Source organism: Miniopterus natalensis, chromosome 5 (assembly GCF_054644295.1).
Source record: "Miniopterus natalensis isolate mMinNat1 chromosome 5, mMinNat1.hap1, whole genome shotgun sequence".
Lineage (NCBI taxonomy): Eukaryota > Metazoa > Chordata > Mammalia > Chiroptera > Miniopteridae > Miniopterus > Miniopterus natalensis.
Genome location: NC_142085.1, coordinates 44,431,581 through 44,444,793, shown reverse-complemented (window position 1 = coordinate 44,444,793; position 13,213 = coordinate 44,431,581). Strand labels below are relative to the sequence as shown.

Below are 13,213 nucleotides of genomic sequence, written 5' to 3'. Positions count from 1 at the left end.
AATTAATGTAGCTCAATGGGAAAATTAGGTAAGTTAACCAAAATGTGTTTTCAGTCGACTTTCTAAGAATACATGTCCTGAAAGTGAGTTTGCCTTTCCTTTAATTTTTTTATGTCCAAGTTATATTCATATCCTTTCTCAGTAGTGCTGAGGGACCTTGAAAGTATGTTGGACATGGTGCTAAGATAATAGATCTAGGTTGCAATTACAGCACTTAATCCACAGAAAGCTGTTTCTTTGTAACTAAGTCACAGTCAGTGTTTGCTGGTCTTGGATCTTAATTCCTTAGTTGGAAGCTTATTTTTAACTTATTTTTAGTACATTTTTATTCTCAGTTTGACCGTTAAATTGATAGCTCGTATTTTCTGATAAAATTAAAATTTCTCATTGAGACCCACTATTTTCTTTTACTTCTTTTCCTGTTCACTTTTGTCCCACACACTGAAGTAGTTGATTTTGCTTTTCAGCTATTTTCCAACATGAAACACAGTTTTGTTAACACTTCCCAAACATTACTGTGTCTAGCCTTGCTCTTCACTCTAGTCCCCATGCTGTGCCAGGTGCTGCAGCCAGGTGTGGCATGTTCCCCAAGAGTGACAGGTTTACTTTAAGAGTTGGGGGAAGGCATATTTTTTAATACATTAAAATTAACATTTTATTTTAGGAGCATCTGCTTCAAGTTGCTATGCCTTTAGGGTTACATGTCTTCTCTCTCTCCCTTCAGGCTTACTAATTTGAGAAGAAAATAAGAAAGAAAAACTCCTTTGGGATTTAGACACTGAGAGGTCTACCCTCCTTCAATGACTTGCTCTTAAATACTCTCCCTAGTATACATCATTCAAATTTCTGTCTTGGCAAAATGACAAATTACCACACACCAGAGGCCCCTACAAAGTGAGAACCTCATATATTAAATCTGATGTTGAGCTTTGAAACTGCATGGTAACTGTTATCACCAAGGAAGAAAAGAAGGTCAAAGGCCTTCTGTATTTCCATCAGATTTAAAATACTTAGCTAGAAAAAGCATTAAGCATTTGTTTAAATTTTTGTGTGTGGTAGGACCGAAAATCCCTTTTTAAAAAATTGCTTTTGTGCCTAACTGTTCATTCTTTTATGTTCAAGGGATTTTGCCTGCCCAAAGAATTTATGGAAGATTCACCAGGCGAGGGAGCAACTGAGTTCCATGACTATGAGGGAGGTGGAATTGGAGAAGGTGAGGGTGTGAAGGATGTGAGCGACAAGATAGAAAATGAAGAAGAGGTACGTTTTCACATTCCTGAAATGTGTATAGAGTTTACAGAAGACCGCTCCCTTTCCCCTTTCTTTTCAATAAATTACAGACATAAATGACATTGGTTTTCAAACTGATCTGTGGACCTATAAGAATACTGGGGGGCTTGGGAAGTGGGTGTAAATGAAAAGTTTAAAGATCACAGAAAAGAACTTTGCAACTCAGTCACTGCTTATGGCTATAATTTGAGAGGAAATTATTTAAAAATTTTAATGGGAAGATAGTTGCTGATTTTTCTGGAGAGTATATTTGGTAGTAGTTCATTTAAGGATAAAAAGGTTGGCTATTTTAAGTGATAATTGCATTAAATAATAATGCCAGTGTTTGCTATTAGTAAGCTTTATGTATGTTCTTAAGACATGTTGAAAAAATGTAATCTATATTCTGTTTTTATTGGAACCAAGAATGCTTTTGAAATACTCAGATGCTTTGGACTAGACTGTCAGGTTGCTTTTTATAATGCCTCTTGTTTGGGAGTAGTTTGTATGCATACTACTGTTAGTCATTTATGATAAGCAACTGTGACTTGAAGAAAGAAGAGGTAATGGAATTTCTTTTATCACTTACATATTTTAAGTCTAAAGCAGACCATAAATTTCTATTTAGGGTATGATTATAGCTATTAAAAATAAAGGAGCAAACCAATTCAAACCTCCTCTCTCTCACTCTTTGAAGGAAAAACTGGAAAGAAATAAAAAACCCAAAGAATAGTGCTAGTGTTTATATGGCGGAGCTTTGTCTAATATATGTGTGTATGTTCTTATTTTGGGTTTTCTATATTTCTCAAATTTAACTCAACACACAGTACTTTTCTAATGGAAAAAAAACTAGAGTAAAAAAGTAAGCCTAATAGGAAAAGTACAACCCAATGCAAAAAAAAATTACAAGGAATAAAAAAAACAATTTGGCGCTATCTAATAAATTTTAAATTATTTATCTTCTTTGACCTAGGAATTCCATTTTTTTATAGAAATGCTAATAAGGGTCAAAGAAAATATGCAGAGCAACATGGTACATCAGTAAACAAAATGGGATAGATGTATATGTATGAACATGGAAATAGATCTAAAAGTTTTTTTTAGTTAAAAAAACAGATTGCAAAACAATTTGTAAAGCATGATTCCTTTTTTATTTAAAAAGATGTTGAGAGGCAGGTATTGATACGTAACACTTACATTACTCTTTGTGATGTATTCATGGATAAAAGATGCATCAGAATGTTGGTGGTGGTAATTTTTTTGGAAGTTTTGGAAGATGGTGATGCTGTGGGAAACTTACTGTTTCTGTTGTGCTTAGAATTCTTTTAATAAGATTTTATTACTTTTATATTTTAAAAAGAACTTTTAAAATTCACCCGTAATGAAAGAGATAACAAACATGAATCTTTCGCCCCAAATATCATGTAGCGTATATAGGAATGTATAGTTTAAGGAACAGTGAACAAAGTTGCATTCACAGTGTTACTGTCTGTGAGAGATCGAAGTGACACCATATTAAAGATACGGGCAGTATAGTAAGAGTGATGAATTTTTTTTATCCTACAAAGAATACATCTTCTTTTTAAATATGTCTGGATTTTTTAAAAAAATAATTCATGTGAAGGAAACCTCAACAGAATTTGTATTCTCTAATCACAAGTGCAATAAAACTGGAAATTAACTACAGAAATGTTACAGCGAATAAGAAATTCTTGTGTGTGGTTATCTGTGTTGGTTCTCCCTTTTCTCTACCCGGAGATAACTTTATGCCATTAACCTTGGCACTTATATATGTATTTGTACTCTATTTAGAACTGAGTAGACATTAGTAATGTTTGTTTGTTTTCTCTGATTTTCGGCGTAGGCAGAAGATACGTTTCAGAAGGGCCGAGAAAAGGATGAGGAGCATCCTGACCCCAAACCAGATATTAAGGGCGAGGACAATGCCATTGAGATGTCAGAAGATTTTGATGGGAAAATGCACGATGGGGAGCTTGAAGAACAAGGTGTGAGCCTGTCTGTCACTGCATTCTTGCTTTTGAAAAAGAATTATTTTAGCCAGGAAGTTACATGTTCCCAGTAAGTAGCCTGTTGTCGTATTAGAATCTTTTGGATCAAATGGTTATTCTGTATAACTGCTAATGAAAACATCCCCACTTATGCCTGTGCCATCACCATCTCCTCAAGGCAGAGGTCTGTAGTCAGCTCTGGAGACTCTTCTCTGAGGAAACAGAGACATTGACTGCTCTTCCTGCTGCCTCATGTGCCAGGTGCAGTGAGTGGGTACTGCGCTTCAGGGAAGTTCGAAAGAGAAAGGAGATGATCGCTAACAGAGCGGGGCTTTTAACTCAAAAATAGTAGACAATTTGAAATAAAAATGCAGGAATAAAAGATACCCTTTAGACCTACCACCCAAACCACTTGATAAATTTTGGTTTATTTCTTTCCATTTATTGCATACATATGTTCACAGGACATGCACAATTTAACCTATTATGAACATTTTCCTTATCATTAAAAATTACTTTAGAATGATTTCTTATAGCACATCTGTCATGTGTTTGTACCATAATTCAGCTCTTGCCCTAAGTTTCTGTCCAAAGCTTAATTTGAGACACAGTGTCTTATTCTAAGTAAAGAGCTTGCAGAAATGCAAACTGACCTTAGAGTAGAAGTGTATACACCTGCCTAAGCAGCATAAGGACATAATTTTTGACACAGATCTTGAGCAAAGATAGTGGCAAGAAAATTCTGATTAATTGAGCTATTCAAATAGTTTTAGATGTTGGATAAAATCATAGAAGTATTGGGGATGGGGAAGGAACTTTGGAAATCATATAGTCCAGTTCTGTCATTTTACAGATAAGAAACCAAAAACCAGTGCGGTTGCTGAGTCCCCTAATGAATATTTCCCTAGAACTAGACATCCTGACGCCTATTCTACCAGCCTTCTAATGGTCTGTTAACATAGCACATTACAGACTTCCTTGTTTCTTCAAACAGTTTGCAAAACAGTAGGGCAGCTGTGGCAGATCTAAAGACATCTGCCAGTAGAGTGCCCCAGAGAAGCAGGCAGTAAGTCCCAGGCTGGGCTCTTGCCAGGTATGGGTCCCTGTCTCCCCCGCACACAAAGGACTAGGTCAGCTTGGCGTCTGCTGAACTAAGCCCAGTGCCTTCCCTTTCAGAGGAGGATGAGAGATCAGACAGCGAGGGTGGAGACCTGGATAAGCAGATGGGCGAGCTGAACGGTGAGGAAGCTGACAAGCTGGATGAGAGGCTTTGGGGTGATGATGACGACGAGGAAGATGAGGAGGAAGACGACAGTAAAACGGAAGAAACGGGACCAGGAATGGATGAGGTAATTCAGAGGTTCCCCCATGACATAGTTCCCAGGTTGAGGGAGACAATTTTCCCAACCGCCGCTCCCTGTCATTTACTGCTCTTCCTTTCCTTTCCACTTGCTTCTCTCTCTTCTTTCTCTCCTGTGTGTCTTACTCATTGATTCAGAGCTAAGAGTAGCTTGACCTGAGCATCGCGTGTGTTATGAAGGAGGAAAGTTAAGGAAACAGCGCACATACTCTTACTCTGCTGTTGGCCACGGAACTTCTCCAGCTCCTCCTCAGAAGTCCCAGGCTTGCTGTGGCTGGTGTGACTCGCTCAGAGCAGCGGCCCCACTCAGCAGAAGGTCGGGGGTTTGATTCCTGGCCAAGGACATGGGCCTGGGTTGCAGGTTCAGTCCCTGTTCCTGGTCATGGCACATGTAGGAGGCAACCAATCGATGTCCCTCTCTCACATCGATCCCCCCCCTTTCTCTCTCTGCCTTTCTCTCTCCCCCTCTCCTCCAGCCTTACTCCCTCTCCTTTGCAATCTCTCTAAAGAGTCAGAAGAAATGTCCTTGGGTGAAGACTAACAAAACAAACAAACAGAACCTCCCAGGCTGGGTGTGACACTGCAGCAGCTCAGACTGTTCTCCTGGTCATTGACAATGCCCTGTCATCTGGATGCTTCCAGGGGGTAGCCCAGCAGGCAGAAATTATATACATCTATAAGAGCTACATTAGGTAGAGTTGATCTGTGTCAGCAGTTTCTTAGATCAAGAGTGATGATTATTTTTTCTGCCTGTGACATTTAGGAAGATTGTGGACTTGTTGCTAAAGATGACAACCTGGATTCTGGGAAGTCAAACAGAGATAAAAAACAGCATGATAAGAAGGAAGAAGCCGAATCTGATGATGATGGACAAGGCCAAGACAAGATTAATGAACAAATAGATGAGGTAATGGGAGAACAGATTCTCTCTCCGGACTCTAGGCCATGGCCACTGCACGAACACACAGCCCTTAGGGTATCTCAAGGCGTTTTTTTCCTATTCATCAGTTGTTTTCTTATTGTCTCATAAAAAAATGTGTAACAGAACCTTTTAGCAGGACATAAAATATCGGACTTGGTTACCAATGAGGTGGTTTTCATGCTGTTTGGACTCATATTGTAGTTTGGAAGCTAAAACCTACAGTCCTTTTATTTCTTCTCATAAACTTCAGTTTCTTCTTTGAGATCAAGTAACACAGTGTCTCTTATCAGTGGAGAAGCTGCACAGAAGTTTGGAGTTCCAAAATGGAAATTCTAGAAATAGAGGAAAACTATAATGTGTGCTGATAGTGTTAGGGCAGAGATACTGTATTCTCTCAGCATAACTACTTACAGTTAATTATATGTGAATACTACTTGAAACAACAGTTCTTTAATTTTTATTATTTTGCCTGTTCTCCCTGCTGTCCAAAGAGGGAATATGATGAGCACGAGGTGGACCCTTACCATGGCAGTCAGGAAGCGCTGCCGGAGCCTGAGGCCTTGGACCTCCCAGACGATCTGAACCTCGATAGTGAAGACAAGAACAGTGGTGAGGATACAGACCATGAAGAAGGAGAAGGTGTGTCTTTCAAAACCTAAAGAGACCAATAGGTACTCATTGAAAATCGAGAGTAACGGATTTCGCTTCAGGCCAATGTCATGGCTAAGTCATAAGTAATGTTTAGTCAGCTCAGTTCCAGTTTGCAAAAATTGCTTGTTCTTTGTGGTGTTTCTCTTCTGAGTAGACTTGAAGCTTGTAAACCAGCAGTTCACTCCTTCTCTCCTGTCATTTCCATCCTATGTTTCAATGCTGCTGTGCCTAGGTGGTGCCCTGTCTCCCCACAGCCATCACTGTGCCCATCCCATGGATTGATGGAAACACTGGGTACACCCAGGCTTCTCTTGGAGCTTAGTTTCAGCTTTTTAAGGAAATGTTTCAGTTATTGACTGCTGTGCTTATATTTTGTGTTAAGCCTGAAATATGAAGTCATTATAATGGGGAAAGAAATTGAATAATGCCAAGAGAAATTAATCGGCATGTAACCATAATCTGGTGCCTTTGGCACCCATTGTTCAACCCAGGTGACTCCTCTAGGGAAGCACTGTGGAGGAGGTGCTGCTATAATAGTGGCCTCCATCCTGGTGGGGAACCAGATGGAAACTGAGCTAGCCTCCCTCTTCTTCATAATGAATCAGTTACATATCTGGTAAAGTTATCAAATTTTTTAAAAAGCCCCACTATACTGGGACAAAAATAGCAAGTTACAAAAGACTAAGGTACCATTTATCTAAAAATTTAATACAAGAAACAGTTTCATGCATTATTTATGGATACATCAAATGTACAAAAGCATGGGAAGAATAATACACTACAACTTCAGGTTATAATACCATCTAAGGAAGTAGAAAGGACGAATGCCTCCAGAACCGAGGTAGTTGTATCCAGAACCATTTCTTAAAGAGACAGAAGTTTGACACATATATGGCAAGATGTTAATATCTGTTAAACCTAGGAGGTGAGCATATGGTTTTCGTAAAATGTATTTTCCATGTTTTAAAATAAACTTGCACCCAGCCAGCATGGCTCTGTGGTTGAGAATAAACCTATGATCCAGGAGATCGCCATTCGATCCCCAGTAGGGGGCGTGCAGGAGGCAGCCGATCAGTGACTCTCATCATTGATGTTTCTATCTCTCTCGGAAATCAATAAAGACATATTTTTAAAAATAATAACAACTAAAAAATAAACTTGGCGAACTTGCTACTTAACTGGAACCATTTGGTTAAAGAACTGAAACAGGTTTTCCTCATGCCCAAACATTCTTGACTCTGAATCTCTGGTTTTTAAACATAGTATATATAAATTATTGTTCCTGAGGCTATTTCATTAGCTTATAATTTTGGAATCTGACTTCAGATTTTAATTCAACAAGCAAGCAAGTACAGAATTAAGAAAATTAAAATCCACTGAGAGTGTAATAAGTCTTATTCCCCCCAAAAACATCCAGGCTCATTTTAAGCTATTGCATATATAAACTAAAGAGCTGTTATTTTAAAGAATTATTTGCCAACAAAGTAACTGATTTCTGAAGTTTCCAAAATATAGAAAAACATAAATAAACATAACTTTAAATAAACATAACTTTTTCATATAACATTGTTTCCATTTGAATATGTGTTGTATTTTCTGTATATGATATAAAATGATGTCCACCAATTATTCCCAGTGATAATTGAAAATTAGACTCTCATTTCCTATCTGTGGTCTAAAATGTTCCTGTTGTGGTGACTTTTAGGATTTTTTAGTGAATTACTTAATAAAGAAACACACCATCGAACCAACTGTATGTAACATATAAATATGGTTTATATTAGGGGTAGGCAACATTTTTCAGTGAAGGGTCAGGTAATAAATATATCTGCAAGTAACAGGTACTCAGTTCTGCTATTGTAGTGTGAGAGAGGAGCCATAAGCAATGGAGTGGATGGGGTAAACACATAACTAAGCGCATGGATATGGCTGTATTCCAATAGAACTTGATTTACAGAAACATGTAGATGGCCACAGTAGGCCCACAGGCCATAGTTTGCCAACTCCTGGTTCAAGTAACAAAACAAAACACTTGAGTAACTACATCCTATCATAAGTAATATTGTTTTTAAAATTCTGTTTTTTTAATCTATGCAGAAGAGAATCCTTTGGAAATTAAAGAAAAACCAATGGACACTGAAGAAGCAGGTCATGAGGCTGAGGAAATAAATGAAGAGACTGAGGCTGACCAGAATGAAGATCAGAGTCAACAGGAGCCTGAGGAAGGCTCCAGTGAAGATGACAAGAGGGAGGGGGAGGAAGAGATGGACACAGGAGCTAGTGACCAAAACAAAGATACAGACGAACATTCAGAAGAAAGCTCAGAAGAGGAGGAGCAGCAGTCTCTGGAGGACAGGGACAATGATGCAGAAGCCAGTGAGGAAGGTGCAGAGAGTGGCGTCTCTGTTGATCAAGGCCTCCAGCCTCAGGTACTGTGGAGGTCTGGTTTCCCTTGTGTTAGAAAAAATGAGGAAGAATTATCTTCTTCCCACTAGAATGTCCTTTAGGATACTTCTCCATGACTAGGTGGTGCTGCTTTCAGTTTCTGTTTAAGACCCTCCCTGGCTGGTCCCCTCCTTGCAGACTCCCCTCAGTGAGGAGTGGGTGCCTGCTTACTGCAGGTGTTCCCCACCTCATGTTTCTTCCCCAGAGCATTTAATGTTGTGTTTGATTTCCCTGCAGGAGGAGGAAATAGAAGGGGAGGACTCTGGCACAGAGGAGCAGGTGCCGGAGGCGATGGAGAGGAAAGAGCACCACTCCTGCGGGCAGACGGGGGTGGAGAGCGCGCAGAGCGAGCAGGCTGCGGAGCTGGCTGGGGCCGCGCCTGAGAAGGAGCCAGGGAAGGAGGTGAGGGCCCTTGGCCGGCTGCCTCTTACAAGAGTCTCTCCTCCCTGTCTGAAATCGCAGTAGTTGGTTTACATGTGATGTTTATTTGTTGTCATCTAAATCATCTTTCGATATTGAGAAAATGATTGAAGACCTGTTTTTATATGCTTCCCAGAACCAACCCCAGAATATTTGCTACATAGTGTATTTAACTGATAGGCTTAATGAGAAAGTTATTAGATGGTAGTTCTCTGGGGGAGAATCAGGTTCACGTTATTTTTTTTTTAACTTTTATTTATTGATTTTAGAGAGAGGAAAAAAGAGAAACATTGATTTGTTGTTCCACTTATTTATACATTCATTGTTTGATTCTTGTATGTGCCCTGATCAGGGATTGAACAGCAACCTTGGTATATGGGGATAACACTTTAACCAACTGAGCTACCAGGCCAGGGCATTCGTGTTACTTTTTTTAGAACGGTCTCAAGGAAAGAAAGGTAGAATTCCGACTTCAAGCAACAATAGGCAAGCAAAGCAGTTCTTTTTTGACCTGGGTGATGTGTTCTGTATGTGGCCATAGTTTGGGCCACTGGCATGCTGTGACACAGCCCTGAGTCAAAGGACCTGCTGCTACAGTGGTGACTTTGACAACTCCTTTAGCCTCTCTAAGCCCCAGTTTTCTCACCAGTAATAGCCACTTTATATACTTACACCTCCTCCACCCCATTTATTGAGCACCCATTAGATGCTAAGCATTTTCATTATTTCAGTGAGTTCTTACAATAGCCCTAAAAGATAGCCAATACTATTGTTATTTTCTCCAGTTTACATTTGAGTTAAATAACCCTCAGTGAAGTTAAATGACAATCTCCAGGGTACACAGCTGGTTGCTGATGAAGCCTGGTTTCTAATCAGGTCTGTCCTGCCCAGAGTGAGCCACTACACTCCTATAAACCAAGAGCTAATCAGCCTGGCAAAGTAAAGCCACCCAAGAGTGGTGGTAGCAGGTCAAGAACTAGATGCTTGTTTTTGCCCATGGGTGAGTTCCAGAGCAGGCGGGCAGGTGTGATAATTTGACTCTGAGATGAGACTCATGGTGAGAGAAGTTGTGCACAGTGCAGCACAGTAACCAGATGCTTGATAGCTTCCTCCACCCTCATTTTCTATGGCTTGGATTTCACAGGAACATGGGAGTGGAGCTGCAGACGCAAACCAGGCAGAAGGCCATGAATCCAACCTTGTTGCCCGGCTGGCCTCCCAGAAACAGACCAGGAAAAGCACACAGGTCCGTCACTCTTCAGCTAAACTAAAGTGAAGGCTGCATGTAGAAAAAGATGCTCTAAACATAGTGATTAAAAAAAAAAAAAGGCCACATTCTTTGCATTTGCTGTCCCTGTTCTACCAGACATGATGGCATCCCTGGTTAGTAGACCAGGATTTTGGGGCCTTCCCAGTGGAACTATCACTGGGCCTTCTTCCCTGTGCAGAAACACACACAGACACATACACCACCCATCCCCTCCCCCATTCCTGTTATGGAGCCTGAGTCTGGTACTATGTGCTGCTGCCCAGCACCAACCAGTATTACTCTTCAATGTCCATAGTCTTTAGAGTTTAAAAAATAAGTTTTTTAATGAGGTATAATTTATGCATGATACAAAATTAGTATATAAAAAACCAATTCTCTAAAATGTTTCCATCCTATCCCTGTCCTTAAGCCACCCAAGAAAATTGGTGCTACCAGTTATCTTCTTTCAGATCTTTTCTGCATGTGCAACATGTGTGGATGTGCATATGTGTGTCTTTCTTTGCTTCCTTGCCTTTATTCAGATATAAAACTATATCAGAAATTGTCCTGTGTATGTAAAGACCTACCCATTCTTTGTAATAGCTGCATTGAATTCCACTTTTGTGTGGCTGTACCTAATTTACTTAACCAGCTCCCTGTGAATGGACACTGTGCTTATTTTGTCTTTTTACTATTACAGACAAGGCTCTGATGAATTTCCTATTTCCCACAGAGTTTTAAGAGGAAGCCTGGACAGGCCGACAATGAACGCTCCCTGGGTGATCACAATGAGCATGTGCACAAGAGGCTGAGGACTGTGGATATGGACAGCCATGTAGAGCAGGAGCCCACCCAGCCCCAGGCGGAGGATGCGGCTGCATTTGAGCACATTAAACAAGGGAGCGACCCTTATGATGCGCAGACCTACGGTAGGTGCAGGGAAGGCTTCTTTGCTCACTCAGCTCTCTGTGAGAGCGTATGCTGTATGACTATGTGCCCACCAGGTGTTCCTACAAATTCATCTTAGGAGGGAGGGGAATGGCTTTTAAAAACTATTTCATCTAATAACTGTGCAGAAATACTAATTGTTTTTTGTTTAAAGATGTCTGTAGCCAAGTGCAGATGCTCAGTGTTTCTGGATTTAGTGTAAGTTTTTAAGATATCCTTGATAACCACTGGCTGCATTCAAACCCAGCACTGATTTCAGGGTTTCTGAGTACTGGACATTTCTTCACAATCACCTTGAGGTTGCTCCCTGCAATGGCAAAAGCAGTGAACTTGAAATACGTGTTTTCTCTGTAAGTGAAAAGGGAGAGAAAAAATCACATAGGAGGGGAGTAGTCATCCATCAGTCTAGTCTGGTGCCTTTTCACCATTTTATTCCTAATATGTGAAACACTGTTGATAATACCTGCCTATGGGGATAGTACAAAAACAATTCCTCTGCAGATTACTTTTTTTCTCTTCTTCCCCTACTTGTTAGGATAATAAAACAGTAATCATAACAGCTACCATGGATTGAGCTTTTACTTTGTGCCAGACACTGTTCTGAGCCGTTGCTGCATGGTCATGGGATTCCTCTAGTCATCTCATGAGCAAGGATATCTCCATTTTATAGACAAGCACACTAAAGCCAAAGACGTTTAAGAACTTGTCCAAGATCAGGATGCTGGGATTCCCACATTGGTCTTTCCATACCAAGTGCTATACTTTTAATCACTACCATTTCTCCACCCATAACTCAGTAACGGGGGATGATTCCATTAGCTGCTCTGAATCATGTGCCATGTGCCCAGCCTGTTTATTCTGGTTCATAGCAGTAGAAACCCAGCTAAACATCCTACTTCTATGGTCACATGTGTAGTTACACTATATTCTTGTAGCTTCAGTGGTTGGGGGTGGGGGGGTAGAGAATAGGCAGTTACATCAATAGGTCAGTAGGACATCTTGGGCACAGACAAGCCCAGCACTGTGTCTAAGCCGCATAGCCCATTAGTGGCAGAACTAGCATTAATAACGCCCACTCATGATTACTTTGTTCTGCAAAGACCTAGGCTTTCTATGTGTGTGTGCACTTTGTTAACAGATGTTGCCAGCATGGAGCAGCAACAATCTGCAAAAGACTCCAGCAAGGATCAGGAGGAGGAAAGAGAGGATATCTTCATGGACATGGAGGAGCAGGAGGAGCTCAAACCGGTAGACACAGAGCAGCTGAAGCCAGAGGAGGTCAAGTCAGGGACCACGGCAAGCTCTGGTGAGTTTTATAGGAAACAGACCCCACCTAAGCTTTCTTAGAGAAATTACTTCTCTTGTACTGTATTCTAGTCTGGTCTGTTATTTCCATGTGCTAAACCCATGGCTTAGACATTCATTTGCCTATAATAATGTCACTGTGTTTCGTTTCGGAGTGGAAAGGTGGAAGAGTGGTGTTGCAGGACACTTTCAAGGATACCACTGAAACTTGCGTTTCAGACAAAATCCCAATTGTGACAAGAAGGTATAGTCTTGAATATTAGAGTAATGTTTTCAATTACATGAAAATATACATTAAAATGCTATAAAATGTTTTAAAAGTAGAATGGGGACAATGCATGTGAGAAAGTAACAAAACTCCTTACATACAGTTCAATTTCATAGTTGACCAATGACTATTACAAGTTTATTTTTAAAATATATTCAACACATTAAAAATATTGGCAGTGTAAAAATTTACTGTCAGTAATGGAATAAATGCAAATTCAAAAGAACGTGCCAAATTCAAAAGCTTTTTCTTCTTCCTTCCTGCCCTCTCAGGGGTGTTAGTACTGCTGATTGGCCATGATATGACAGTGGGAAAGGCACAGCTCTGTGATCAGACTTGCATAGTTTCAAACCCAGACTTTGCCTCT

At 40.2% G+C, this 13,213-nt stretch overlaps 1 protein-coding gene across 1 annotated transcript in view; it reads left to right on the top strand.

Moving 5' to 3' along the window:
• MDN1 (midasin AAA ATPase 1) overlaps positions 1 to 13,213 on the top strand; it is a 131,584-nt gene that overhangs the window by 109,331 nt on the left and 9,040 nt on the right. The window contains exons 84-93 of the mRNA XM_016208126.2: positions 1,123 to 1,260; positions 3,134 to 3,275; positions 4,455 to 4,627; positions 5,402 to 5,545; positions 6,052 to 6,199; positions 8,309 to 8,640; positions 8,894 to 9,058; positions 10,221 to 10,322; positions 11,059 to 11,254; positions 12,412 to 12,579. Coding sequence (XP_016063612.2) covers positions 1,123 to 1,260; positions 3,134 to 3,275; positions 4,455 to 4,627; positions 5,402 to 5,545; positions 6,052 to 6,199; positions 8,309 to 8,640; positions 8,894 to 9,058; positions 10,221 to 10,322; positions 11,059 to 11,254; positions 12,412 to 12,579 — 1,708 coding nt within the window. The remainder of the gene's footprint in view (positions 1 to 1,122; positions 1,261 to 3,133; positions 3,276 to 4,454; positions 4,628 to 5,401; positions 5,546 to 6,051; positions 6,200 to 8,308; positions 8,641 to 8,893; positions 9,059 to 10,220; positions 10,323 to 11,058; positions 11,255 to 12,411; positions 12,580 to 13,213) is intronic.